Genomic DNA, 27,960 nt, shown 5'->3' on the forward strand with positions numbered 1-27,960 from the left:
AATCAATTAGACAATGAGAATGACTCATCTTATGATGACTTCAAAAATAGTATTTCACACATTATCAGGGTGCTAACTCACTAAATAGGAAATTTAGTTTCTAAAAACTCTTGTCTGCATTTTATTTTACTGGTTTGAGAAGCAGCTTTCTGTTTTGAGAATTACATGATATAATATAATCATATATAGTTAAATTATTGGTTCAGAAGCAAAATAAGAGTAGTTTTAGAAAAGGAGCAAGACCCTTTTCATTAGGTTGTGACACCAGGCTAAGAGGGCTTAGGGTTGGAAAGCAAGAAGTGTGGGTAATGCATGGGCTCAGGTTAAATCTGTTTATGCTCAAGGAGAGGAAGTGATCTAGAGAACCGAGAATAGCAGTGGCACTGGATGTGGAGTTACCACAGTGCATCAGAAACAGGCTGGTGCAATATCCTCTGGCCCAACTGCAATGGGAATCAACCCCTACTCAATATGAAATTGAGGACACAAATATTTCAAAGCACTTTTACCAAAAATAGACTACTGATCCTCATATTACAAAGCACAGGAGGAGACATTTAATTATTTTAAAAAGCTAAAAAATTAGATTTCTCCTTACTTCATCTTAAAAACTAACCCAAAGAACAAACATTAAAAAAATTCTAGGACTATTAATATGTGTAAAGGCACTTAAAACATTCATTTCTTTCCTTTTTGTTGTTGATCCTCACCCAAGGATATTTTTCCATTGATTTTTAGAGAGAGTAGAAGGGAGGGAGAGAGTCAGAGAGAGAAATATGGATATGAAAGAGATACATCAATTGGGGATCAAGCTTGAAAATGAGGCATGTGCCCTTGACTGGAATCGAACCCATGACCCTTCAGTCCCCAGGCCAACACTCTATCCACTGAGCCAAATCAGCTAGGGCAAAAACATTCCTTTCTAATTCAACTCAAAATACATCTTTGTCAACTACATTTTGCATGAATGTTAAAAAAAAAAAAAAAGAGCGTATAATTTCCGTGTAATTTTTCTTATAATTCAGTGATATTTACCATATACAAGGTTGAAAGTTCTGAAGGATAGAGCCCCAACTTTATGCAAAACAACCTGAAAGTGCTTTTATCACAAAAACAGGAAAGGCACTAATGGTTTGCTCTTTCACTGACAACATCTTGTAGTCTTTTAAGTAAAACATCATCATTTTCTTGACAGAGGCGTTTGGCAGGTGATTCTGCATCACCATCAATGGCTATTGCTCGCTTCTTGGTTCTTTGTTCACCTTCCCTTATCATGTTGTTGATATCTTTCAAACTCTGTGCAAAAATAGAGGACACGCATGAGCAAAGGGGAAAAAAGGGAAATAGCACCAAAGTACTAAGCTAACTGCTTTTTCCTGCCCTCTATTCTGCTGGGGTACAGATTATTTTTTTTTAAATCAAGGCTAACTAAATAAGGGTAATTAGAACTAATCTTTTCAGGAGTTTTTTTAAAAAATGAATTTACCTTATAGCAGTAGTTCCCAGTGTGAACATAGAACAGATGCAGCAGAAGCATCTAGCAATGTATTAGAAATGCAAACTCTCATGCCTCATCCTACACCTACTGACTCAAATGTTGGGGCTGGGGCCTAGCAATCTGTTTCACCCCTCCAGTTGATTCTGATGCTCCCTAAAGTTTGAGGTCCTCCTTAGAACAATGCTTTTGAAATTTTAATGTACCTACTAATCATCTGGGATCTTGTTAAAAATACAGACTCAGATTCAGTAAGGCTAGTGTGAGGCCTGAGTCTGCATTTTAAAAATGCTCCCAAAGTGATGCTGATGTTGCTGGTCTGTAATCCATACTCTCAGTAGCAAGGCCTTACAGAAGTGTTTCCTAAAAACTGCGCATCACAATTGTGTAGAGCTAAAGGCCAGAGTTTTGTGACTCAGTAGGTCTATGGGACAGGCATCCTGTCTTCAACAAGCTCCCCAGGTGATCCGGACCCATGTTTTGAAATCATTGCCTTAGAAATCAATTGGTGCCATCTTTGATTTCATGCATCTTCTAAACATCCTTATAGGAAATTGACTTCTATGAAGAGGAAATGCAAATCTGTGAGGTGCTCTATCTCAGTGTTTTGTTTGCTAAGTATAGTAAAAACTCAACAGATGTTTGTGGAACTGAATGAGAAAGTCATGAGTTAAGGAGCTGCCCTTGTATTTGGATTGAGTTACAATCTGTCCCAGTACAATTTTTTCCAGTTGGCAGTGATTTTGGCTTCTGGAGACATACTGAACATATCTCCTTGGTAGCCCTTCAAATATAAAAAAACAGCAATCATGTCCCAGTCACATCTTCATCATGGTACAGGATAAAGATAGATAACAGAGCTATCGGTGTAAAAAGAGGCCTCTTTTTAGACTCTTTACTATCCTTGTTGTCATCCACCAAGTGAGCTTTCACTTTCAAGGCCTTTCTTTAAACTTAATGTTCCCTATATCTGACCACTAACAGGTTTTGCATTACTTCTCAAGATTAAGCTTGAGCAGGAAGACACACTAGACTCTTGCACTGAACTCCTCCAATACCATGTCAATAGCAATGGATTAAACTACCTCAACTGAATACAATGCTCTTGATCACAGAAAATTTGCCATAGTAACAGTTCATATTTATGAGTAGTAACTATTCAAAACACAGAGAGCAGATTAAAAATTACTAACTGGTAATGTGAAATCCAATTTTTAACAAATGTACATAAGTTGTTCTGGAGTAAAATTTGTGTGTACGTTACCTTAGAAGGGCTGCCGTTGAACTTATACAGCAGAGCTGTCCTTGGCGTAAGGCCTGACCCATTCTTGTGTGGGGAAACATAAACAGAGTGCTGTTGGGAAATTCGTCGTGGTGAGCCGGGCTGTTGCTTAATATGTGGAAAAGGAGAGAGTGGTGGAGCTTCCATCTGAAATAACCCAAAAGTAAGTTGTTTTAAGATAAAAGTTTTCTTTCTTTCTGGAATTCCATCATATTTTTATTCTTATTGGCATCTCCTAGGTGGGAGTCAGCTATATTGTAAGAACTTATTTATGGATGAAAAAAAGCAAAGAAATGAATGGTCCATTACCCCTTATTTTTCAACAATTACTAAGAGAGAAACTAAAATTCATTTTCCTGGATCTTTCAGGAAACTGAAGAATTCTGGGTAAGACACCCCACATCCATTCTCAGAAAGTAGGGGCAAAAAAATAATCAATGTCCTAATCAATACTTATAACAAAAAAATCTCTCTCAACACACACATACCCACAGCTAAAGCAATAGCAGAGAGCATAAAAGAGAGGCGGAGAATTCTATGAGCCAGCAGGCTCAGTTCAACATAGAACAAATCTGTTAATGAAACGTTAAAACTTTATAATAAAACACAAAAGATTTAGAAATGGAGTTAGAAAAAAAAGTTTGGTGAGCAGAGTCTGTACTTTTCTTTAATATTTGTTACAATGTTTCCTTCTCAAGAATAAAGATGGCTCCGTAATTATTATTCATTTTCATCTTGAAGCTAATAAAATTATTTGCAATTGGCTGACAATAGAGATATTCAAAAGCATAGCATATGATGGGAGCTAGAACTGATGGAGTAGGATGAGTAGTCATGGCCTCTGAGGACAGATAGAGAGCATATTCCTTGGAAGGAACAAGAACAGAAATGGAAAGAGACACACAGATAAATGTATGTGGCTACTGGCTGGGTTATAGCTTCTACCATGTCCCCCTTTCTTAAAACTAAAGTCTGATCTATTGGGAATCAACTTGGTTTTTATACTGGTAATACTACTTTCACAAACTGGTTGGACTGCTAAAGCTAGGATTTGCATAAAAATTTCTTAGCACTGCCTCTATTTATAATTCAGGCCTACCTATATCCTTTTCTCTTTATTTTGCAAAACACATTTATTTCATAAATATAACAATAGAAATAAAAAACAAGAGAACAATTACCAGATTAAAATTTTTTTTATTTTGCCCTAGGCAGTTTGGCTCAGTTAATAGAGTGTTGGCCTGAGGACTGCAGAGTCCTGGGTTCGATTCTGGTCAAGGGCACGTGCCCGGGTTGGGGGTTCGATCCCCAGTAGGGGGCGTGCAGGAGGCAGATGATCAATGATTCTCATCACTGATGTTTCTATCTCTCTCTCTCCTTCTCCCTTCCTCTCTGAAATCAATAAAAACATATTAAACATTTTTTTTCTGTTTCCATCTAGTCCTTGCCCATATGTATACATAATTTCTAGCAACATAATGATAATATGGATTAAATTTCCATGATTTCCTCTGGTCTCTGCTGTATCATAGCCTTAATCACTTTGTGATTACTAGTATATTTTGTCCTATATAATACATCAGTGAGGCTTTAACACTGAAACACTTACCTAGCAAAATAAACTCATAAAAATCTAACTATGACTATGATATTAATAAAGCCATAAAATATAAAACATACCATATGGTCCTGATTTGACAAGTCATATTTCAATGCAAATGACTTCACTCTTCCTACATATACTGTATTGTAAAATTTGATAAGATCGCCCCTTTCCTCTCTCACTGATGCACTGGAACAATCAGGTGTTTTTGTAACATCTTCCAACTCTGTTAAAAGAATTCAGTGTTGTAATAGATATACTACTTTAATATGTAAGTCAATTATTTAAATTATAACTCTACAACATAAAAATATCAGATAAATAAATCTTTATGTAAAGCAATCAATGTTTTCAGAAAAGGTTCAGAAATCTACAAATATTATGCATAAATTAAAATCTTGAGAAATACAAACATGTAAACTTAAGGCGGTAGGTACTCTTTTCTCCAGATGCCTTTTTCTTTTGATACCTTAACAAAATTAAAAAAAAAAATTTATTGATTTGAGCCCAGCTGGTGTGACTTAGTGGTTGAGCGTGACCCATGAACCAGGGGGCCACGGTTCAATTCGTGGTCAGGGCACATGCCTGGGTTGCAGGATTGATCCCTAGGGTGGAGCGTACAGGAAACAACTGATCAATATTTCTCACCATTGATGTTTTATCCCTCTCTCCCTCTCCCTTCTTCTCTCTGAAATCAATAAAACACATTAAAAAATTTTATTGATTTAAGAGAGAGAAACATCAAGCAATTTATGATGTTTGGTTGTTCCACTTATTTATGCATTCACTGGTTGATTCTTGTATGTGCCCTGACCAGGGATAGAACCTACAACCTGGATGTATTACGATGATGCTCTAACCAACTGTCTGAGCTCACTGTCACTGGTGGTCCTTAGAGGAGCACTAGCCTTGGGTTGGGGTTTAGCTAAAGGGCCTGCATATATTCATATTGCAGAGTGGAAGACTCTAAAAGGTAAGGCATATCCTCATAAATTAAGAAGCATGATAAATTGCTTGTGTTTATTTTTGTGCAGATACACGGCAGGTGACAGGTGTTCAAAGAGCCAACTTTCCCATATACAACAGCAACTTTAGTGCTCAGTTTATAGCTAGCATCCTTAGTTGTAAAATGAAAGCTTGCCCCAAGGTACTTTTCTATTTATTGGTGTAACTCTGAGATAGCTTGTGACAACAGGCAAACCTTTACTCTTTTGGGGGAAGAGTATTACAAACCATTGTTTACTTGTACATACACAAGTCATCTGCTTATAGGAGTTAAGAAAACCACTGGCAATTAAAAATAATGCAGCATATAGCCAAAACCGGTTTGGCTCAGTGGATAGAGCGTCGGCCTGCGGACTCAAGGGTCCCGGGTTCGATTCCCGGTCAAGGGCACGTGAGTTGGTTGCGGGCACATCCCCAGTGGGGGGCGTGCAGGAGGCAGCTGGTCAATGTTTCTCTCTCATCGATGTTTCTAACTCTCTCTCTCCCTTCCTCTCTGTAAAAATATCAATAAAATATATTAAAAAAAATAATGCAGCATATAGAAAAAAGTTCTCATTCTTAGTACACTGGCCTGCAAACACTGAGAACATGGATAGACGCATGCTTCCACCTTAGGAAAACCAGTAAACTCAAATATGGTCCATAGGCCAAGCAGCCCAGGGATATAGGCATCTGAGTCCCAATTTGGATGTCTTTTTCACTCTTGTTATCTTCTTCCTTTTTTGCACTCTTGCTATTTTTGAAATATCTTAATAGGGGGTAAAAAGCTATGTGGTCAAATAAGTAGAGGAAATGCTGCATATTATATCCTCATCTTGGAAATTCAGAATACATATTAGTATATTAAAGGCTTTGAGAATTTTTTCAGTTGGGAAAACACACATGTTCACTTTAATTCCATACTTATCAATTTTTTTTTTTAATGCACAGTCCCTCTTCCCCATAATACTTATTACCATCCTGGGGAACAATGTTCCAAGGTATACTGGGTAATAGTTATTGCAGGTTATGGTATTCTCATGGATCAATTAAAATTATTTAATGTTCTTGGATTAGAAATTTCTGGAGGCAGAGTCTATATAGTCATCATATTTCTGTCATCCCAATTCCAGTTGTTAATGTTTACATAAGATAAGGGGCTATACTAAGTTTGAAGGAACCAAACATTTAAAAGTCTGCCACCTTTATCAGCAGATGAGTGGATTAAAAAACTGTGGTACATCTACACAATGGAATACTATGCTGGTGTAAAAAGGAAGGAACTCCTACCATTTGCAACATCATGGATGGACTTGGAGAGCATTATGCTAAGCGAAATAAGTCAGTCAAAGATAAATATCACATCTCACTCATTTGTGGAATATAATGAACAACATAAACTGATGCACAAAAACAGATCCAGAGACAGAGAAGCATTGATCAGACCGTCAAACCTCAGAGGGAAGGTAGGGGAGGGTGGGGCTAAGGGGGAGAGATAAACCAAAGGACTTGTATGCATGCGTAAAAGCATAACCAATGAACACAAACACCAGGGGGGTGAGGGCATGAGTGGGGGCATGAGGGGTATGGGGGCAAGGGGGGGATAAGGATACATATGTAATACCTTGATCAATAAAGAAAAAAACACATATAGAATGAAAAAAAAAGTCTGGCACCTTGAATTCTAACTAAACATGATTTTACTTAGTTTTTTATTTTTTTCCCATTTAAAAGAAAGAAAACAAAATGTCAGTTATCCTTTATGCAGAAGAAAGACTCTGCCTTATAGCCTCTTTAAGGACACTGGCACTCTGAAATTAAAGCCTTAGTGGGCCTGGTGACTATCTAACCACATATACATTAAGATTGGGAGAGAGAATGAGATCAAAGGTTTGCCTGACTGGTGCTATTACTATTACAAATCTATTTCCCCTCAGAGGGTAGGAGGGAACTTCTGCCTAATATAATTAGAGACACATGGTAATATGTTTGTGAAATGAACCAATGAACATTTAAATAAAAAACAAAAATTTTCAATTACAGTTGAAAATTTAGTTTCAAGTGCATAGCATAGTGATTAGACATTTATATAACCTATGAAATGACTCCCCCCAATAATTTTAGTACCCACCTTACACCATACATAGTTATTACAATACTAGAGGCCCAGTGCACAAAATTCATGCATGGGTAGGGTCCCTAGGCCTGGCCGGCAATCAGGGCTGATCAGGTTCCCCACCTCCCTGCCTTCTCCTTCCCTCACCGCCTGCACACTGCCACTGCGTGGTTCCCTGCCTCCCGGTCTCCCCTTTCCCTTGTTCCCTTTGCACCCCACCGCCACCGTTGGTTGCCCGCCATGTTCCACGCCACCCCTCGCACATTATAGTGAGCGATCAAACTCTGGTCTAACTCCTGAGGGGACAATTTGCATATTAATCTTTTATTATATAGGATTATTGATTGTATTCCCTAGGCTGTATTTTTCATCCCCATGTGGTGGTCTTTTCAAAATTTGAAGATACTTTTTTTTTCTGTATAAAACCTACCTTTCCTATAAGATTGCCTTAAACCAGGTGATAGTGTGGTTCACACAGAGGTTGGAGAAATAGAATGAAGGCAGGAAGTTCCTCCACTCTGTGAAAGAACTATGTCTCAGGAATGAATTTCTATGCAATAAAATTATTAAGTGAGATTCTAGAATCATGGCATTTTCTCTCATTTCATTCTTGGGGGTTGTCATCTTCAGATACATTTCTCTAGCAGAGGCTGATGAAATGAGCAGCAGAGACTCTAGAAATGAGCTGTATTGTGCTATTGCTAAGTCTGTTTCCTGTTTTCCTATATTTGATGAATAGACAGTTGTGCAAAGTTGTCCCATTGTCTCCATCACCAAGGAGAAGATCATCACAATGCAGAATCAGCTACAGCAGAACATACAAGGACTGCAGATCACAACAGCATCTTTTCAAGAAAGTGAGTCATTCTACTACATGAAAAGTTTTCTACAAATAATGTTGTGGTCACTTTCTGTGATCATGTGGTCAGTGGTTAGTGGATGAGAAGCATCAGAGTGTCTGAGAGGGTAATCTTCAATTGAGTAAACACATGACTTTAATTAAATCTTGAATTTAATCTCTTGTTTCTAAGCCCTGTGCCAACTCAGTACCAATAGATTATCTGTCAATATTTAATAACCTTAGAATTTCAGACACACAATTGACTCTTGATTTCTGTCAAGTCATATCTCAGTTTGTGTTTGATAAAGCCTTCATATAGAAAGCCTGTGGACCCGGGCCAGGTAGCTCAGTTGGTTAGAGCATTGTCCCAAAATGCCAAGGTTGCAGTTCCGGGCACATACAAAAAGCAACCATAGAATGAATAAATAAGTGGGGCAAATCGATGTTTTTCTCTCTCTAAAATGAATTTTTAAAAAAAGAAAGCAATTCGTTAAACATCTGTTTCAGAAAGAAATGCTTTTCGGCTCTTCTGTGAAGAGGTAAAACTCTGAGAATTATAGCTAAAGCTAAAGTACTATTGGTACTAACTAAATAATCCCTAATAAAGCAAAGGTTTATCCCAGGAGGCTCTGAACATATCAGAATTTGTGGAATTACTGATGCAAACCAGACACTGGAAGAGTGGTCTCAGTTTTTCCTTTTTCACAGTACTCAGTCTGTGACATTTTGCTTTTACTATTCTTCATGCCCTGTCTCTGACTTCTCAGATTTCCAAGGGCTCCAATTCTTGCCTCATTCCTTTCAGTCAGGAACTCCTCCCTAGTACCACTAATTGTGTGAAATGTGAGACTGCAAATATTTAGGCTCCAGACCTTTTCCTGTCACGTGAGAGCAGTGACTTCCTAAGGATTTCTTCACTGTTCCAACTGCCAAAGGACTCTAAATTAGAATATTGGCAGACTATGCTGGTTAGTATTCTAGTCACACTGAATTTTTTTCTTCTTGGATTTATAGTATCTCTGGGCAGGAAGAGACCTGATTAGGCTAAATTCACTATCTATAGCCAACAGTTGAAAAATGAGGATATGTTTCTTATTTCAATCAGTATAAGTTAATTTTTCCTAACCCATCATAGAAAATATAGTCTTAAAGAAACCCAATTTCAAGATACATGATTTTCCTTGCCCAATAAACTATGATTTCATAATTTACCCTACTGCCCCCATGAATAAGAGGAATGTCTTTTTTTTGGATTATCATATGACATTGTCAAGTAATTAAAATGTGAAATGAGACAAGCCCTTAGGAGACTGAAGATAATAGCTGCAGAGTTCCAGAAAGACATGCTGAATTTTTTAGCATGGATCTTTGACTTTAGAAATTTTCGAAGACCTAACTGAAATGGGAAAGGGGGCGGGGGGGCGCCCTGGCCAGTTTGTGTTATTTAGATTAAGCTTAGTTGGTTAGCATGTCATTCTGATATATCAAGGTTGAGGGTTTGATCCCCGGTCAGGGCACATACAAGAATCAATCAAAGAATCCTATCTAATAAAAGAGTAATATGCAAATTAACCATCACCCTGCTATACCCACAAACCACACCCGCCAGCCAATCAGGAGTGAATATGCAAATAAACCTAACCAAGATGGCTACAGCCACATAGAGCAGGAGGGAGGCTTGGGTTTCCCCAGCAATGGAGGAAGCCAAGCTTTCCGCCTGCCCTTGCTGGCCCAGGCCTCCACTTAAGGCTACAAAGTTTCAATGATAGAAGATACATAAACCCAAATAGAAATGGTAGAAGCCACAGAGCTGGAAAGAGCAGGAGGCTAGGGTTGCCCCCGGCAACGGAGGAAGCCAAGCTTTCCGCACACCCTGGCTTGCCCAGGCCTCTGCTTAAGGCTACAAGTTTCAATTATAGAAGATACATAAGTCCCAACAGAAATGGCTGCTGACACGGAGCAAGCAGGAGGCTTGGCTCCGCTCCAGGCTACAAAGTTTCAATTGTAGAAGATAAATAAACCCCAGATACCAGGGCCTCCGCTTGGGTGGCCAGGGGGTGTGGCCGGCCTGCAAACCACCACAGGCCCCTCGCTCAGGCCGCCCCACGCCCCAAGGGAACCCCCACCCTGATCTGGGACACCCTTCAGGGCAAACCAGCCAGCCCTCACCCATGCACCAGGCCTCTATCCTATCTAATAAAAGAGTAATATGCAGATTGACCATCATTCCAACACACAAGATGGCTGCCCCCATGTGGTCAAAGATCCTGACCCAATGTGGACATAAGATGGCCACCACAAGATGGTCAGCAGGGGAGGGCAGTTGGGAGGTACCAGGCCTGCAAGGGAGGGCAGTTGGGGGCAATCAAGCCTGCAGGAGAGGGCAGTTAGGGGTGACCAAGCTGGCAGAGGAGGGAATTTTGGGGTGACCAGGCCTGCAGGGAAGGACAGTTGGGAGGGACCCAGGCCTGCAGGGGAGAGCAGTTGGGGGGAACCAGGCCTGCAGGGAGGGCAGTTAGGGGCAAACAGGCTGGCAGGGGAGCAGTTAGGCATCAATCAGGAAGGCAGGCAAACGAGCAGTTGAGAGCCAGCAGTCCTGGATTGTGAGAGGGATCCCAGATTGGAGAGGGTGCAGGCTGGGCTGAGGGACACCCCACTGCCATGCACAAATTTCGTGCACCGGGCCTCTAGTGTATAAATAAGTGGAACAGCAACTTGATGTTTTTCTCTCTCGTCTTCTCCCCCACTCCAATCAATAAATTAAAAAGCTGGCTGGTGTGGCTCAGTGTTTTTTTTTTTCATCATTGATGTTTTAAACTCTCCCTCTTCCTTCCACTATCTTAAATCAATAAAAAAAAAATTTAAAGTAAAGAAAAGGAAAAAAGAAACCATGATGTATCTCCTTTTGCTTACTTATATAGTCTTGAACTTCACTGGTCCTGTATCCCAGATAGTTGCTGGCAGTTACTTTGATTCTCATAGAGCACATTGTTTCCCATATTTAATCTCTAATATTTATGTTTTTTTGTTTTGTTTTGAATGCTCACCTGAGGATATGTGCTATTACTGATTTTTCTTAGAGGAAGGGAGGGAGATAGAAAGAAAGAGGAATATCCATGTGAGAGAGAAACACTGATTGGTTGCCTCCCGTATTAACCCAGACTGGAGATTGAATCCATAACTTTTTGAAGCATCGGCCACACTCCAACCAACTGAGCCACCCGGCCAGGGTTGATGCCTGGCTTTGCAGGGGCAGAAAAACCACCAAATTTGTAACAAAATACAATGTTTTTTTTTGGACAGGTTTGCTAATATACTTCTCATTGTCTTGAAAAGGTTCAGGCCATGGCTGGGTAGCTCAGTTGGTTAGAGTGTCATCCGGATATGCCAAGGTTGTGGGTTCAATTCCTAGTCAGGGCACATATAAGAAACAACCAATGAATAAATAAATAAGTGGAACAACAAATAGATGTTTCTCTCTCCCTTCCTTTCTCTAAAACTAAATAAATTAATCAATTTTTAAAGAAAGAAAGGCTCAGGAATAATATATTTATGTAAAAAGTGTGGTTCAGTGGTTAGGCACAGACCCATGAATCAAAAGGTCACTGGTCCAGTCCAAGGCACATGCCCATTTGTGGGCTCCATCCCCAGTAGGGGGCATGCAGGAGACAGCCAAACCAATCAACGTTTCTTTCTTTCTATCCCTTTCCCTTCCTCTCTCCCTAAAATTAAAAAATTAAAAAACAAATGTATCCTTAAATAGGATTAGATTATAGGTCATTATTATTAAAGGATTTTAAAATAAGATCTTAAATGTTCAGATCCTAGTAGATACCATAATGATAAATATTTATGTAATTAAAAAAAAAAAAACCTCTTTGAGGGAGTGAAGGCAGACTGCAAGATAGTGTGTGAGTGAGAAAACAAAGGGAGAGTGTGTGGTCGCACGGGGAGTGTTTACTGGTGAGTTGAGGGACAGCTATACTCCAGGAGACTGGGGGATTGTTGGATGGGGCTTCCCTGACTGGGCAGCCCCCACTGCTGCTAAGTTCCCCCTCCGGAGCGATTAGCTCGGATGCGGAGACTGTGCCATCTTGAAAGGGAAAGTGGATGTTATTGGAAATCTGAAAAGCCCAGGGAATCTACAACTACGGCACCCACTGAACAGCTGTGAACCCGAGAACACCAGTCCAAAGTGGTGCAAGCAAGCAGATTCAGAGGAGCTCTACACTCCCTCATGGAAAGGTCAGATTTCGCCTGGGATAAGGTGAGGTCTGTGGTCCCGGCAGGAGAGAGAAATGTGCACGGTGGGAGCTGGAGAACCTGGGGAAGTCTGTGCCTAGAAAAATCCGTGGCTGTTGGGGCTGGTGTAATTCGTGAATGTGGAAGGGGGTCCACAGAGCTGCTAACAGAAGGGAACTCTAAAAAGCAACCCATTTTGATCTGGGCGCAAAGGGACAGCCAAAACATTTTAAAAGTGTGCCAGCTGCTTAGACCCAAGGGGAAAAAGACTGCATAGATTTGCGCACAGCCTGGGAGTTTGCACACTTACTCTGGCTCTTTCCCTTTTTTTTTCCCCCTCCTTAAATCTTTGCTTCTGATTACTAACCCAATAACATAGGATCACCCAATTGGGGAAACTCTAAGGGACTGCAGGGGAAAGTTGTTTTTCTGGAACCTGGGGATCAGAACGGGGAATAACCAACAGAGAACCAGCTCTGGGGCAACCCAGCCCACAAAATCGGTATTAAGTGCCACAGGGAAAACAAAATCTAAACACTAGCTAGAGAGGACCTATAGACCCGGAGGTCAATCCAGAAAAACTGCCACCCAGGGGTTGAATCACAAATTGACTCTTGTGTAAACACAAATAAAGGAATATAAAACGTACTGCCTGCTTAAAAATGAGGACTGGCTTACAACACTGAGGAGCAGTGGAACGCAGGGAACTTCAATACTGTCCTGGCTAGGAAACAGGCGTGCCAAACAACAGTAGAGGAAGTGAATGATCTTCACTACTGCACAATTTTTAAATTTTTTCTTCATCTTTTAATTAAGAAACTAAATTTTTTTCTTTTATCCTCACTTGATTTTACCTTTTTAATTACCTTTTTATTACCTTTATTTTAAAAAAGTGTCATTTTATTTTACTTTGGGATTAGTGTTCTCCATTCTATTTTCATCTTTCCTTTACAATCATTTTACTCTATCTCAACTTTACCTTTATGCCATCACTATCTTCCTCACTTTTCCCCTTTTGTTGTCCTGTTTCTCTGACCCTATTCCTGCTTTAGATTTTCCCTATTCCTTCTATTTACACCCTGTTAAAATTTCACCCTACTTATATATCTAATTTCCAATCCCCTGCTCCAAGTCCATACACAACTCTCTTCTCTTTCTTCACTATTCAAAAAAAATTTTTTTCCTCTCTGTCCTTTTGTTGTTGTTTGCTTGATTGTTGATTATATAGACTTTTTATGCTTGCTTGTGAGACTGTTTTGCTTTTTCTTTTTGGTTTGTTTTTTGCTACTGTTTTCCCTCGCCTCGCTTGATATTAGTTGTTGTTTGTAGTTTGCATTCATCTCCAGGTACTTTTTGCTGGCATTTGTTGGGATTAGTGGCTGTTCTATAGGAGTTTTCTCCCCATATATATAGTTTATTCCCCTCTTCTTTCTTATTCTCTTCATTTTCTCTCTTACTTTTTTTTCCTTTTCCCAATTTCATTTTTGCACTCCTTTTTTTTTTCTTCTTCCCTTCTTCTTTCTCTCCTACCCTCTAATTCGCCTTTCTCTGGTGGTCATCTTTATTTGGGGTTATTAATATTGTGAATACATTTGTGTTCAGTGCTTTGTGCGTTGTACATTGTTGTATTGTATTTTATGCCTTTAAATCAACACAGGAGAGAGAGAACTACATAACCAGACACCCGGAGAAGAGAGATCACGGGGAGACAAAGAAACAGCCCGCATGTGAAAGAAAAGCAGGAATCACCAGAAAAGGAAGTAAACGATATGGAGGCAAGCAACCTGTCAGAGAAAGAATTCAGATAAATGGTCATAAGGTGGATGAAAAGAATGGAAAACAAATTCGATAATATGTGTAAGAACCAAGAAGAAATGAAAAATGACATCGCGGCTGTAAAGAACTCAATAGAAAGCATCAAGAGTAGACTAGAAGAAGCAGAGGACAGCATCAGTGAGCTATAAGACAAGGTAAGAAAAAATACCCAAGTAGAGCAGCTTCTAGAAAACAAATTAAAAAGCAGGAGGAGAGCCTAAGGCAGTGGTCGGCAAACTCATTAGTCAACAGAGCCAAATATCAACAGTACAATGATTGAAATTTCTTTTGAGAGCCAAATTTTTTAAACTTAAACTTCTTCTAACGCCATTTCCTCAAAATAGACTTGCTCAGGCCGTGGTATTTTGTGGAAGAGCCACTCTCAAGGGGCCAAAGAGCAGCATGTGGCTAGTGAGCCGCAGTTTGCCAACCATGGGCCTAAGCGAACTTTGGGACAACACGAAACAAAACAACATCCACATAATCAGAGTGCCCGAAGGAGAGGAAACTGAGCAAGGAATAGAAAACCTGTTTGAAGAAATAATGACAGAAAACTTCCCTGATATAGGGAAGAAAAACCCCACACAAACCCAAGAAGCTCACAGAGTCCCAAGCAAAATGAACCCCAAAAGACTGACACCAAGGCACATTATAATTAAACTGGCAAACACCAAAGACAGTAAGAATCTTAAAAGCGGCCAGAGAGAGACAGAAAGTTACCTACAAAGGAACCCCCACCAGACTAGTGACTGATTTCTCAACAGAAACACATCAGGCCAGAAGGGAATAGAATGAAATATACAAAGTCATGCAAAGGAAGGGTCTGAATCCAAGAATATTGTACCCAGTAAGGCTATCAATCAAAATTGAAGGTGAAATCAGGAGCTTCACAGACAAAAAAGGACTAAAGGAGTTTATTACCACCAAACCAGCAATGCAAGAAATGCAAAAGCTTCTGCTGTAAAAAAAAAGAAAAAAAGAAAAAGAAATAGGAAGCGAAGAAGGAACACAGGGATAAAGAATAAAAATGGCGACAAAGGGAGAAACCAAGATGGCGGCATAGTTAAACACCTAAACAGCAGCCTTGCACATCAATTTCAAAAATACAACTAAAAGACAAAACGGACATCATCCAGAACCACAGGAAAGCTGGCTGACTGGAAATCCTACAACTAGAAGAAAAGAGAAAACCACAAGGAAAATCAGAGGAGCTGTAAAAGCCTGAGGTACGGAGACACCGGCGTGCGTGTGCGGAGAGGACGGAGCTGGAGAGGACGAGGCGGCTGAGTGCCTGGCTGGCGTTCTCTAGCGGGAAGGAGATAAAGGCTCCGGACTGCACTGAACCACAGTTCCGAATGCACTGAACTCCAGTTCTGGGCAAGACCCTGGGGACCCAGCATCATACTGGGGGAATCTGGGCTGTAAGGCGGAAACTCAGGGGAGTGGCGAAAGGCAGAGGTCCAGAGACGCGCATGTGAATGCGTGCAGAGGACGGACTGTTGACTGTGCTGCTGGATTGTCCTAGAGGGAAGGAGACAAAAGGTCCGGACTGCGCTGAACCCCAGTTCCGACTGCACTGAATCCCAGTTCCAGGCGAGAATCTGGGAATCCAGATTCATTGGGGGATAGACTAGACTGTCTGGCAGCGGCGAAACTCGAGGGCGCCTTTCTCTCAGAGGTGCTTGCAGCAAGTACCGAGTGACACTGAGGGACACTGTGACTCAGGAACCTCATAGGGTGGGGCTGACGGGAAGCCAAGGCTGTCGGCTCCACCCTGAAACTCCGCCCCATCCAAGTTGAGCACAGAGGCTTTTGCAATTTTGCAAGTCTAGTCAAATAAGGCTGTCACCCAGCGTAGACACAGCTGATCCTCACAGCCAATTGGCCTGGAGGTCAACTCCTCCCACTGATACCAACAACAATCAAGACTTAACTACAACAAGGCTGTACACATAGTCCACAAAGGGGTGCACCAAGAGTGTCCACCTCAAGTAACTGGGGAGGCCAAGCCACTGGCCCATATAGGACACCTAGCACACAAAGCTACCCTACCAACTCAGGGAAGCAGCTAAAATGCAGAGACAAAGAAACAGATCACAAACGAAAGAAATGGAGGAAAACAAATGACTGGAGATAGAGTTCAAAACCACGGTTATAAGGTTTTTCAAGAATTTCCTAGAAAAAGCTGATAAATTTAGCAAGACCCTCGAGGATATGAGAGAGACTCTCGAGGATATGGAAAAGGACCAACTAGAAATGAAACATACACTGACTGAAATAAAAAATATTATACAGACACCCAACAGCAAACTAGAGGAACGCAAGAATCAAGTCAAAGATGTGAAATACAAAGAAGCAAAAGCCACTCAACTGGAATAGCTAAAAGAAAAAAGAATCCAAAAAATTGAAGATAGTGTAAGAAGCCTCTGGGACAACTTCAAGCGTACCAACATCAGAATTATGGGGGTGCCAGAAGAAGAGAGAGAGCAAGATACTGAAAACCTATTTGAAGAAATAATGACTGAAAACTTCCCCCACCTGGTGAAAGAAATAGACTTAGAAGTCCAGGAAGCACACAGAACCCCAAACAAAAGGAATCCAAAGAGGACCACACCAAGACACATCAAAATTAAAATGCCAAGAGCAAAAGACAAAGAGAGAATATTAAAAGCATCAAGAGAAAAACAGTTAATTACCTACAAGGGAGCACCCATACGATTGTCAGCTGATTTCTCAACAGAAACTATGCAGGCCAGACGGGAGTGGCAAGAAATATTCAAAGTGATGAATAGCAAGAACCTACAACCAAGGGTACTCTACCCAGCCAAGCTGACATTCAGAATTGAAGGTCAGCTAAAGAGCTTCACAGATAAGAAAAAGCTAAAGGAGTTCATCAACACCAAACGAGTATTATATGAAATGCTGAAAGGTATTCTCTAAGAAAAAGGAGAAGAAGAAAAAGGTAAAGATAAAAATTATGAACAACAAATACATATCTATCAACAAGTGAATCTAAAAATCAAGTGAATTAAAAATCTGATGTACAGAATAAACTGGTGAATATAATAGAATCAGGGGCATAGAAAGGGAGTGGACTGACAACTCTCAGGGGTAAAGGGGTGTGGGGGGTGCGGGAAGAGACTGGACAAAAATCGTACACCTAAGATAAGGACAGTGGCGGGGGAGGTAAGGGAAGAGGGTGGGATGGGAACCAGGTGGAGGGAAGCTATCGGGGGGAAAAAGAGGAACAACTGTAATAATCTGAACAATAAAGATTTATTAAATTAAAAAATAAACAATAAAAAAATGGCGACAAACAAGTACCTATCCTATGTAATAAAAGAGTAATATGCAAATTAAACACCACTCTGCAACACTAACAAACCACGCCCACCAGCCAATCAGGAGCGTGTATGCAAATTAATCCAACCAAGGTGGCTATGAACAGGAGACTTGGGTTGGCCCTGGCGATGGAGGAATCCAAGCTTTCCGCACACCCTCACCAGCCCAGGCCTCCACTCAAGGGTACAAAGTTTCAATTATAGAAGATAAATAAATCCCAGATACCAGGGCCTCCGCTTGAGTTGTTGGGGGGGGGGGGGCGTGGCCAGCCTGAAAACCACCACAGGCGCCTTGCCCAGGCTGCCCCACACCCAAAGGAAACCTCCACCCTGATCCGGGACACCTTTCAGGGCAAACCAGCTGGCCCCGACCCGTGCACCAGGCCTCTATCCTATCTAATAAAAGGGTAATATGCAAATTGACCATAACTCCAACACACAAGATGGTTACCCCCATGTGGTCAAAGATGGCTGCCCTCATGTGGACACAAGATGGCCGCCATAAGATGGCCAGCAGGGGAGGGTATTTGGGAGGGACCAGGCCTGCAAGGGAGGGCAGTTGGGGGCAATCAAGCCTGCTGGGCAGGGCAGTTAGGGGTGATAAGGCCGGCAGAGGAGAGAAGTTGGGGGCGACTGGGACTACAGGAAATGGCAGTTGGGGAGGTCCCAGGTCTGTAGAGGAGAGCAGTTGGAGGGGAAACAGGCCTGCAGTGGAGGACAGTTAGGGGTGAGCAGGCCTTCAGGGGAGGGCGTTAGGGGTGACCAGGCCTGCAGGGGAGGGTAGTTAGGGGCACACAGGCTGGCAGGGGAGCAGTTAGGCATCAATCAGGCTGGCATGGGAGTGGTTAGGGCATGATCAGGCTGGCAGGCAGAAGCAGTTAGGGGCAATCAGGAAGGCTGGTAGGCGAGCAGTTGGAAGCCAGCAGTCCTGGACTGTGAGAGAGATGTCCGACTGCCCATTTAGGCCTGATCCTACCGGGATCAGGCTTAAACGGGCAGTCGGATATCTCTCGAGGGGTTCCAGATTGGATAGGGTGCAGGCTGGGCTGAGGGACACACATCCCCGTGAACGAATTTCGTGCACCGGGCCTCTAGTCAATAATAACTTTAAATGTAAATGGATTAAATGCCCAATCAAAAGACATAGGGTAACGGATTGGATAAGAAAACATCACCGATATATCTGCAGTCTACAAGAAACCCACCTCAGAAAAAAAGACACACACAGACTGAGGGTGAAGGGATGGAAAAAGGTTTTTCAGGCAAATGGAAATGAAAAAAAAGCTGGGGTAGCAATACTTATATCTGACAAATTAGATCTCAAAGTGAAGTACATAACAAGAGATAAGGAAGGCCACTTCATAATACTAAAGGGAGAAATCCAACAAGAAGAAATGACTCTGGTAAACATATACACACCCAATACAGGAGCACCCAAATACATAAAAAACTCCTGGAGGATATCAAGGGAGATATTGACAGCAATACAATCATAGTAGGAGACTTTAATACCCCACTATCACCATTGGACAAATCTTCTAAACAAAAAGCAGTAAAGAAACATCAATCCTAAATGACGCAAGAGACCAGATGGAATTAATTGACATCTTCATAACATTTCATCCAAAAGCCACAGAATATACATTCTTCTCAAGTGCACATGGGTAATTTTCAAAGATAGACCATATATTGGGTCACAGGCAAAGGCTCTTCAAATTTAAGAAGATAGAATTCATATCAAGCATCTTCTCAGATCACAGTGGCATAAAACTGGAAATCAACTACAATAAAAACAATCCAAAAAAATCAAACACATGGAGACTAAACAGCATGCTATTAAACAATGACTGGGTTACCAGAGAGATTAGAGAAGAAATAAAAAACATCATGGCAGCCGAAACTGGGTTGGCTCAGTAGATAGAGTGTAGGCCTGCGAACTGTAAGGTCCCAGGTTCGATTCTGGTCAAGGGCATGTACCGTGGTTGCGGGCACATCCCCAGTAGGGGGTGTGCAGGGGGCAGCTGATTGATGTTTCTCTCTCATTGATGTTTCTGACTCTCTATCCCTCTCTCTTCCTCTCTGTAAAAAATCAATAAAATATATTAAAAAATTAAAAAAAAAACAACACACACACAAAAAAACATCATGGCAACAAACGACAATGAAAACACAACAATCCAAAATCTACAGGACACAGCCAAAGCAGTCTTGAGAGGGAAGTTCATAGCATTACAAGCCTGCTGCAAAAAACAAGAAACAATGGTAATAAATTACCTAACCCTACAACTCAAAGAGTTAGAAAGAGAGCAACAACAAAAGCCCAGTGTAAGCAGAAGGAAGGAAATAATAAAGATCAGAGCGGAGATAACATAGAGACAAAAAAAACAATACAAAAGATCAACAAAACCAAGAGCTGGTTCTTTGAAAGGATAAACAAGATTGATGAACCTCTAGCCAGGCTCACCAAGAAGCAAAGAGAGAGGACCCAAATAAACAAAATCAGAAATGAAAGAGGTGAAATAACAACAGACCCCACCGAAATACAAAGGATTGATAAAAAATACTATGAACAACTCTATTCCAACAAATTGGACAACCTGGAGGAAATGGACATATTCCTAGAAAAATACAACCTTCCAAAACTCAATCAGGAAGAATCTAAACATCTCAATAGGCCAATAACTATGGAAGAAATTGAAGCAGTCATCAAGAACCTTCTAGCAAACAAAAGCCCAGGGCCAAACGGCTTCACAGGGGAGTTTTACCAAACATTCAAGGACGAACTAAAACCTATCCTCCTCAGACTATTCCAAAAAATTCAAGAGGAAGGAACACTTCCAAGCTATTCTATGAAGCCAGCATCACCCTAATACCAAAACCAGATAAAGACAACACAATGAAATAGAATTACAGGCCAATATCCCTCATGAACATAGATACCAAAATCCTCAACAAAATTCTAGCAAATTGGATCCAGCAGTACATCAGAAGGAAGGCCAAGAGACATATGAAAACATGCTCAAAGTCACTAATTTTCCGAGAGATGCAAATCAAAACAACAATGCGGTACCATCTCACACCTGTCAGAATGGCAATCATCAACAAATCAACAAATGACAAGTGCTGGCAAGGATGCGGAGAAAAAGGAACCCACATGCACTGCTGGTGGGAATGCAGACTGGTGCAGCCACTGTGGAGAACAGTATGGAGTTTCCTCAAAAAACTAAAAATGGAACTCCCATTTGACCCAGTAATCCCACTTCTAGGAATATATCCCAAGAAACTAGAAACACCAATCAGAAAGAATATATACACCCCTATGTTCATAGCAGCACTATTCACCATAGCTAAGATTTGGAAACAGCCCAAATGCCCATCAGCAGATGAGTGGATTAGAAAACTATGGGACATCTACACAATGGAATACTACGCTGCTATAAAAAAGAAGGAATTCTTACCATTTGCAGCAGTATGGATGGATCTGGAGAGCATTATGTTAAGTGAAATAAGCTAGGCAATGAAAGAAAAATACCACATGATCTCACTCATTTATGGAAAATAAAGAACATTATAACCTGATGAACAAAAAGATAGATACAGAGACAGTCAACACTGAACAGACTTGTCAAATTACAGCGGAAAGGCTGGGGAGTGTTGGGGAGGGGGGGAAAGAGATCAACCAAAGGACTTGCATGCATGCATATAAGCACAACCAATGGACACAAGACACTGGGGGTGGGGGGGTGGGTTGAGGGCATGTGACAGAGGGTAGGGGAGGCTGGGGGAAGGTCAATGGGGAGAAAAAAAAGGAGATATATGTACTACTACTGTATGTAATACTTTAAACAATAAAAAAAGAAAAAGTCTTTGACCCAGATGATTACTCTTAAGAATTTATCCTAGGCATGTGTAACAAGATCAAACTACAGTGATTTCCTCACAAAGCTGTATAAAATTGGAAACAGTCTAAATGCCCCACATTGTAAAAGTAAATAAATCACAGTACATATAATAGGTTTACAGATGTTTGTATAGAAAATAATATAACCCTATCTAATAAGAGTAATATGCAAATTGATCTTCACTCCAACACACAAGAGGCTGCCCAAATGTGGTCAAAGATGGCTGCCCCCATGTGGACACAAGATGGCCGCCACAAGATGGCAAGCAGGGGAGGGCATTTGGGAGGGACCAGGCCTGCAAGGGAAGGCAGTTGTGGGCGATCAGGCTAGCAGGGGAGGGCAGTTGTGAGGGAACAGGCCTGCAAGGGAGGGCAGTTGTGGGTGATCACTGCAGGGGAAGGCAGTTAGGGGTGATCAGGCCGGCAGAGGAGGGAAGTTGGGGGTGACCGGGCCTGCAGGGGAGAGCAGTTGTGGGGACCAGGCATGCATGGGAGGGCAGTTAGGGGCAAACAGGCTGGCAGGGGAGCAGTTAGGCATCAATCAGGCTGGCAGGGGAGCGGTTAGGGGGTCATCACGCTGGCCGGCAGAAGCGGTTAGGGGCAATCAGGAAGGCAGGCAGGCGAGCAGTTGGGAGCCAGCAGTCTTGGATTGTGAGAGGATGTCCAACTACCCGTTTAGGTCCGGGCAGGATTGGGCCTAAACGGGCAGTCAGACATTCCTCGAGGGGTCCCAGATTGGAGAGGGTGCAGGCTGGGCTGAGGGACACACTCCCCCATGCCAGAATTTCGTGCACCGGGCCTCTAGTAATTAATAAATAATAAAAGAATAAAGTATGTTTTTCATACTCAAAACTGTAAACCTACTTTTGTCCCACCCGGAATATACACATTAAGAAAATGGAAAAAGGAGACCAGGAAAAGGAGATGGGGAGAGGAGGCATTTTCATAATTTATCAACATATGAATACAGAATATGATTTTCCTTTCTTTGAAAAAAATTACTAGTGCCTCAAGTCTTAGCATGCTGGTAGCAACAAGGTAGCAGCCATGCCAGTGGTGGCAAAGTATCTGTATAATTTTTAATAAAAAGGATATTTCCTTAATTGTCTCCTCAGGCAGATCACTGACAGCTATCTTACTTTCCCTGTTATTCCGACTTATAGCCGTCCTTCCTTATCCACAGGGGAATGTTTTAAGACCCCCTGTGGATGCCTGACACAGTAGAGGGTACCAAACCCTACATATACTCTTTTGACCTATACATACATACCTTATAAATTAGGGACAGTAAAATATGAACAATAACTAATAATAAAATAGAAAAATTATACCTAAATACTATAATAAAAATTTGAATGTGGTCTCTCACTCTTTAAATTTCACTGGATTTAAACATAATCAGAGATTTAAATCTCATATATGAAAATTTCCATTATCTGATTATAACTGAAATGAAGAAAAGCAAAGCCATGGATAAGGGAGGACTATTGTATTTTAAAAATTTAAGTGCCTTTGCCTAGCTGGTTTGGTTCAGTGTATAGAGTATTGGCCTGCAGACTGAAGGGTCCTGGGTTTGATTCTGGTCAAGGGCACATGCCTGGGTTGCAGGCTTGATCCCCTGTAGGGGGCGTGCAGGAGGCAGTCGATCGATGATTCTGTCTCATCATTGATGTTTCCATCTCTCTCTCCCTTCCTTTCTGAAATCAATAAAAATATATTAAATAAATAAATAAAAATTTAAGTGCCTTTAATTAATATATATGGACTAGAAAACTTCTTATAAAACACAATGAATACAGGACAAATGAATGGTTTCAATACACAACCTCTTAGGAGAAGACACCTGACTCATACTTATCACAAATTTATTTATATATCTTCCCAAAATACATATGCATTATCTATCCCACCTATATAATTGAATCCATGCTGTCTGGCATTCGCTATATTATGTACAATGTAATCAAAGATATATTATATATAGAATGTTAAATTAGGCAACTTACCACAATCCGTCATTTCAAAATCACCATTTACTTTTTTATTATAAGCCACAATTTCTTTTGGAATACTTTTCAACAGTACACTTCTATAGACCTATAGGTCAGAGGGGAAGAAAAGGTCTGCTAAGTCACAACTAAAGGCACAGGTTAAGTCAAACCAAAATAAGAACAACAAAATATCAAGCCAATTAAAAAGTATTTGTCTGTATGGGTGATCATCAAGAGCAAGATGTTATTAGTCTGATAAATGCAGGTTATGACAAACATCTTAGAAGAGGGAATACTGAAGCAGATTTTGAGCCTACATCTAAAATATGCCCTTGTAAGAGTTTACAATGTAAATAGAAGAGTTAGGTACATAAATAGCAACTAAACACTGATGAGCAGGTTTTGCCAAATAAAAGTAACTTCTAAGATCTGAACTTGTTCCTCCTCCTTTTTAACTCCTTACCTGAGAACCAATTTGCTCTCATTGTGGCTTGTTTTCCTGCTCCCATCCCATTCCCATCTCCTTTCAGATGGACACATGAAAATTTGTTCCATTACTGCCCCAAAACTCTTTCCTACCTCCAAGATAGCTGATAGGCATGATCCATTTCCCCTTCGTGCCATGGGGACTAGTATTTAGAAGACATTTAGGGAACTCTGGCTTGGCTCATTTTGACACACAGTAAGTTTATCTTAATGATCTTTAAAGACAATTTGGACCTCTTTTGGCTCTGTTCCTGAGGGATTTTTCGCAAGAAGCCCAGAAATGCTTAGCCTGTTATAGTATATAACAAACACCTGTACTTGGCTCTTCTAATATCTTTAAAACACTCATCCTTTTGAAGACTTAAGAAGTGAAACTACTGGTGGGGCTCTCCTAGAAGGGGGTGTCACTACTAGTACTCCCGCCTGAGATATCTGAGCCACCACCTTTCTTTCTCAGATGGCAGATCATGGGGGCCAGAGAAGAGGCCATTAGGCTCCCTTAGAGCAGAGCAACCAAGCTGTTGAATGGCTTTAAGGTAAACCAACCCTGTGTTGTCAGCTACAATAACAACAATAATAAGGATCTAACAGTCATTAATGCTCACTATGTGCCAGGCCACTACACTAACATTTTGTATTTCCACTAGAGGCCTGGTGCATGAAATTTGTGCACTGGGAGGAGAGGGAGTCCCCCAGCCTGGCCTGTGCCCTCTCACAGTGTGGGAGCTCCACGATCGATCATCCCAAAGAGGTATGCCCCAGCCATCCACCTGGGGCTCCTCGATGCATTGCCCCAAAGAGGCAGGCCCGAGTCTCGGGACCTGCCCCTCTGCCATGCACACAGCATCAAGCTCCCACGCACCCTCACACACCCGCTGCACACGCAGCCTCCTGGTGACCGCTCGTTACGGTGTGAGGGCGTCATGGCTGGGGGCGTCACAACACATAGGCTTTTATTAATAGGATGACTGAAAAGTTGTACAGGATTCTCACCCATCGCTATTATAACATTATCAGAGATGCTTAATATCTATTCAAAGATACAAACATTAAGATTTTTAGCAGATGGCAAAAGAAGCTGAATTTAAATAAATCCTCAAATTTCACTGAATTTAAACATCATCAGAGATTCAAATCTCATACAATTAAAGTATATATATATTTTTTTCACTAAATATTCTAGTGAAAAATGTCCCCACTTAACAGATTAACAAATGGAATAAGAGATCATGTGAGAAGTATATACAAATATATGCATGAGTCAGGAACAGTCAATTTCCCAGCTTCTACAAAACTGTCTCTTGAATTTAATGATATTCATTAAACCGAAAAACCTAAAATACAGTAAAACTGTAAAAGAAGCTTACCTTTTATATGACTTCTCATCAGAAAAATAGTACAAGTCTATCTTTGGACAAGAAGAAAAATAATGTAACTTACATGACTATTAGCTTGGGGCTGGTTCCTATAACTTTTCATTATTTCTTGAAAAGTTCTTTCTTCTTTTGTTACCTAAGGAAAAGAAAAACTGCATTTATCAACTGTTCCTAAAAGAAAAATGGCCCTGAAAAAACACTTCAATTATACACTGGGACCGAGAGCAGTCTTGCAGAAAGCCATTAACCCCAGGCCAGTCCATGACTAAAAACCACTACCATATATGATTTTTACTACCTTTAAAGTTCAGGCTTTGTGGCCTGTGGGGACTCAGCTAATAGTTTCATTAATCAAAAGCACCAAGACTGCTATGGTATAACTTTAATGAAAATAGCCTTTCTTTGTAAAAAGAATGATATAAGAAAACTCAGATCTGTTGAATCCCTTACACTCTCCAGTTTTATTAGTTTTTAAGTATTTAAAAGTAAATTAACTACATACTAAATGATAGAACGTGTCTTGTGGTGATTCACAATAAAAATGAGTGGTTATCATAGGATTAGGCTTTTAATATGTCAGGACAGACTATAGTTTCTAATGCTTACACTGAAAAGACACAGTTGTGGCTAAAAGGAAGAAAAGGGATTAGTGATCCATAAAGGAATACCTTCTAGTCTATTTGTTATCAATCAAGTTCACTTAGATTGCTCTTTTCCTCTGCTTTACTGTGCATTAGCACTTAACCTGTTCTCCATAATGTTGAGCTAGAAATGGCAAAGCCTGAACTCTGATAGTTCTCTGAAAAACACAAATTATTTGTTAATAACATTTATTAATACCTATTTTGTGAGGCATTGTGAAACAGGTGCCACTAAGGAATTTAAAAACATGTCCTCTGCCTCAAAAAGCTTAAAAATGAGGTCTTAACTACGTATGTCTCTTCAGATGGCCAGCGTGGCCAATATGGTCAAGACCAAAGTTATAGATGATTGTTTCAGATACATCAGAAATTTAAAAAACAAGATATGTGATTTCATAACCTAAAACATGATGTAGCAACTAGAGTAAAATGTTCTTCAGAGGTGGCATAGTAAGTCACTGGAAAGGAATGTTATAGAAGCTATTTTACACTAAATTATGAATCAGGAGATCCTAGGTTGCTATTTATTATGTAAATTTGCTTAGCTCTGGGTCTCAGTTATTTATCTACAATGTAAAGATCATGTTACCTTAAAGTAGCAGATTAAAGGTATTACAGGGGTGGGCGTGAAAATGGTATTGCCACATTAACAATGGGGAGAGCTATTTTACTACAAATAGTCTCTAAGACCTTTCCCAACTTCTTTACAGCCAATGTATACTTATGAAGTGGGAAGGCTGATTATTATAAAACTAAATGGAGAATCCAGAGAATAGATATAGTAACTGGAATTTACTACTTAATCAATGATGATGGCCACTGTTAGCTTATAGCACTTAAGGTAAACCAAGAATCAAGTTCAATAGAGTTTCACATCATGCAACTAGGGCCAAGAACTTCCCCCAATGTATACATTACCTTTGCCATGATGTAAAAGGCACAAAGGAGGAGCTGATCCAAATGTCGGTCTTTCATTAGGTCAGGGCAGTGAACTAAAGTAAATTCAAAACACGTCCATATCTTCCTTCGTAACTCATTTGAAACATCCAGTTTTAAACATAAATCACGTAAGCGTACACTTGCCAAATGATAGACCTAAGATGGAAGGTAGCACATTGATACAAAAAAACAAGTAAAAATAATTTCTTAAATTTATGCCTTACCATGAACATGGGCTTTCATGTCAAGAATAATGAGTACCTAGGCAGTTGATACCTTAAATTATATAAAATTTCTGTTCTATAGTACTAGTTCACTGCTATGGCAGAAGGAGATGAAAACAAAATCCTCTTTAAGAAACTACCTTTAAAATTATTATTATTATCATAAGATGGCAACCACCCTACTTTATTTTTTATTTAAACAATTTTTTAAAATTTTTATTGATTTTTAAAGAGAGGAAGGGAGAGGGAAGTAGGAAGAAGGGGGAGGGAGATGGAGAGGGAGAGGGAGAGGGGGAGAGAGAGAGAGAGAGAGAGAGAGAGAGAAACATTGATGTGAGAACAAAACATCTACCAGCTGCCTCCTACATGCCCCCACCAGGGATTAAGCCCATAACCCGGGAATGTGCCCTGAGCAGCAACTGAACTGGCAACCTTTTGGTGCATTGGGCAATGCCCTACCAACTGAGCCTCATCAACCAGGGCACCCTGACAATTATTTTTGAAAAGATGTCTTCTACTGCTTTATGCTGCCATCTATAAAGTAAGAAACACTACAATGCAGAATTTACCTGCATTACAAGCATTATGAATACATAATTTTTCAAGTGTTTAGTAGTCTCTGTTTGGTTTTTTTTGTTTGTTTTTTGGTTCAGGTAGAAAACATAAAATGTCAGAAAGTAAAG

At 40.6% G+C, this 27,960-nt stretch overlaps 1 protein-coding gene across 1 annotated transcript in view; it reads right to left on the reverse strand.

Annotated features, from left to right (window-relative positions):
* The window catches only part of RBL1 (RB transcriptional corepressor like 1), an 83,353-nt gene continuing 55,393 nt past the window's right edge, over positions 1–27,960 (reverse strand). Inside the window, exons 17-22 of the mRNA XM_079785019.1 lie at positions 27,033–27,209; positions 25,538–25,609; positions 23,627–23,717; positions 4,458–4,606; positions 2,760–2,924; positions 1–1,296 (exon numbers count right to left, since the gene is read on the reverse strand). Coding sequence (XP_079641145.1) covers positions 1,126–1,296; positions 2,760–2,924; positions 4,458–4,606; positions 23,627–23,717; positions 25,538–25,609; positions 27,033–27,209 — 825 coding nt within the window. The 3' untranslated portion in view covers positions 1–1,125. The remainder of the gene's footprint in view (positions 1,297–2,759; positions 2,925–4,457; positions 4,607–23,626; positions 23,718–25,537; positions 25,610–27,032; positions 27,210–27,960) is intronic.

The sequence above is a fragment of the Cnephaeus nilssonii genome (genome assembly GCF_951640355.1).
Source record: "Cnephaeus nilssonii genome assembly, chromosome: 11".
NCBI lineage: Eukaryota > Metazoa > Chordata > Mammalia > Chiroptera > Vespertilionidae > Cnephaeus > Cnephaeus nilssonii.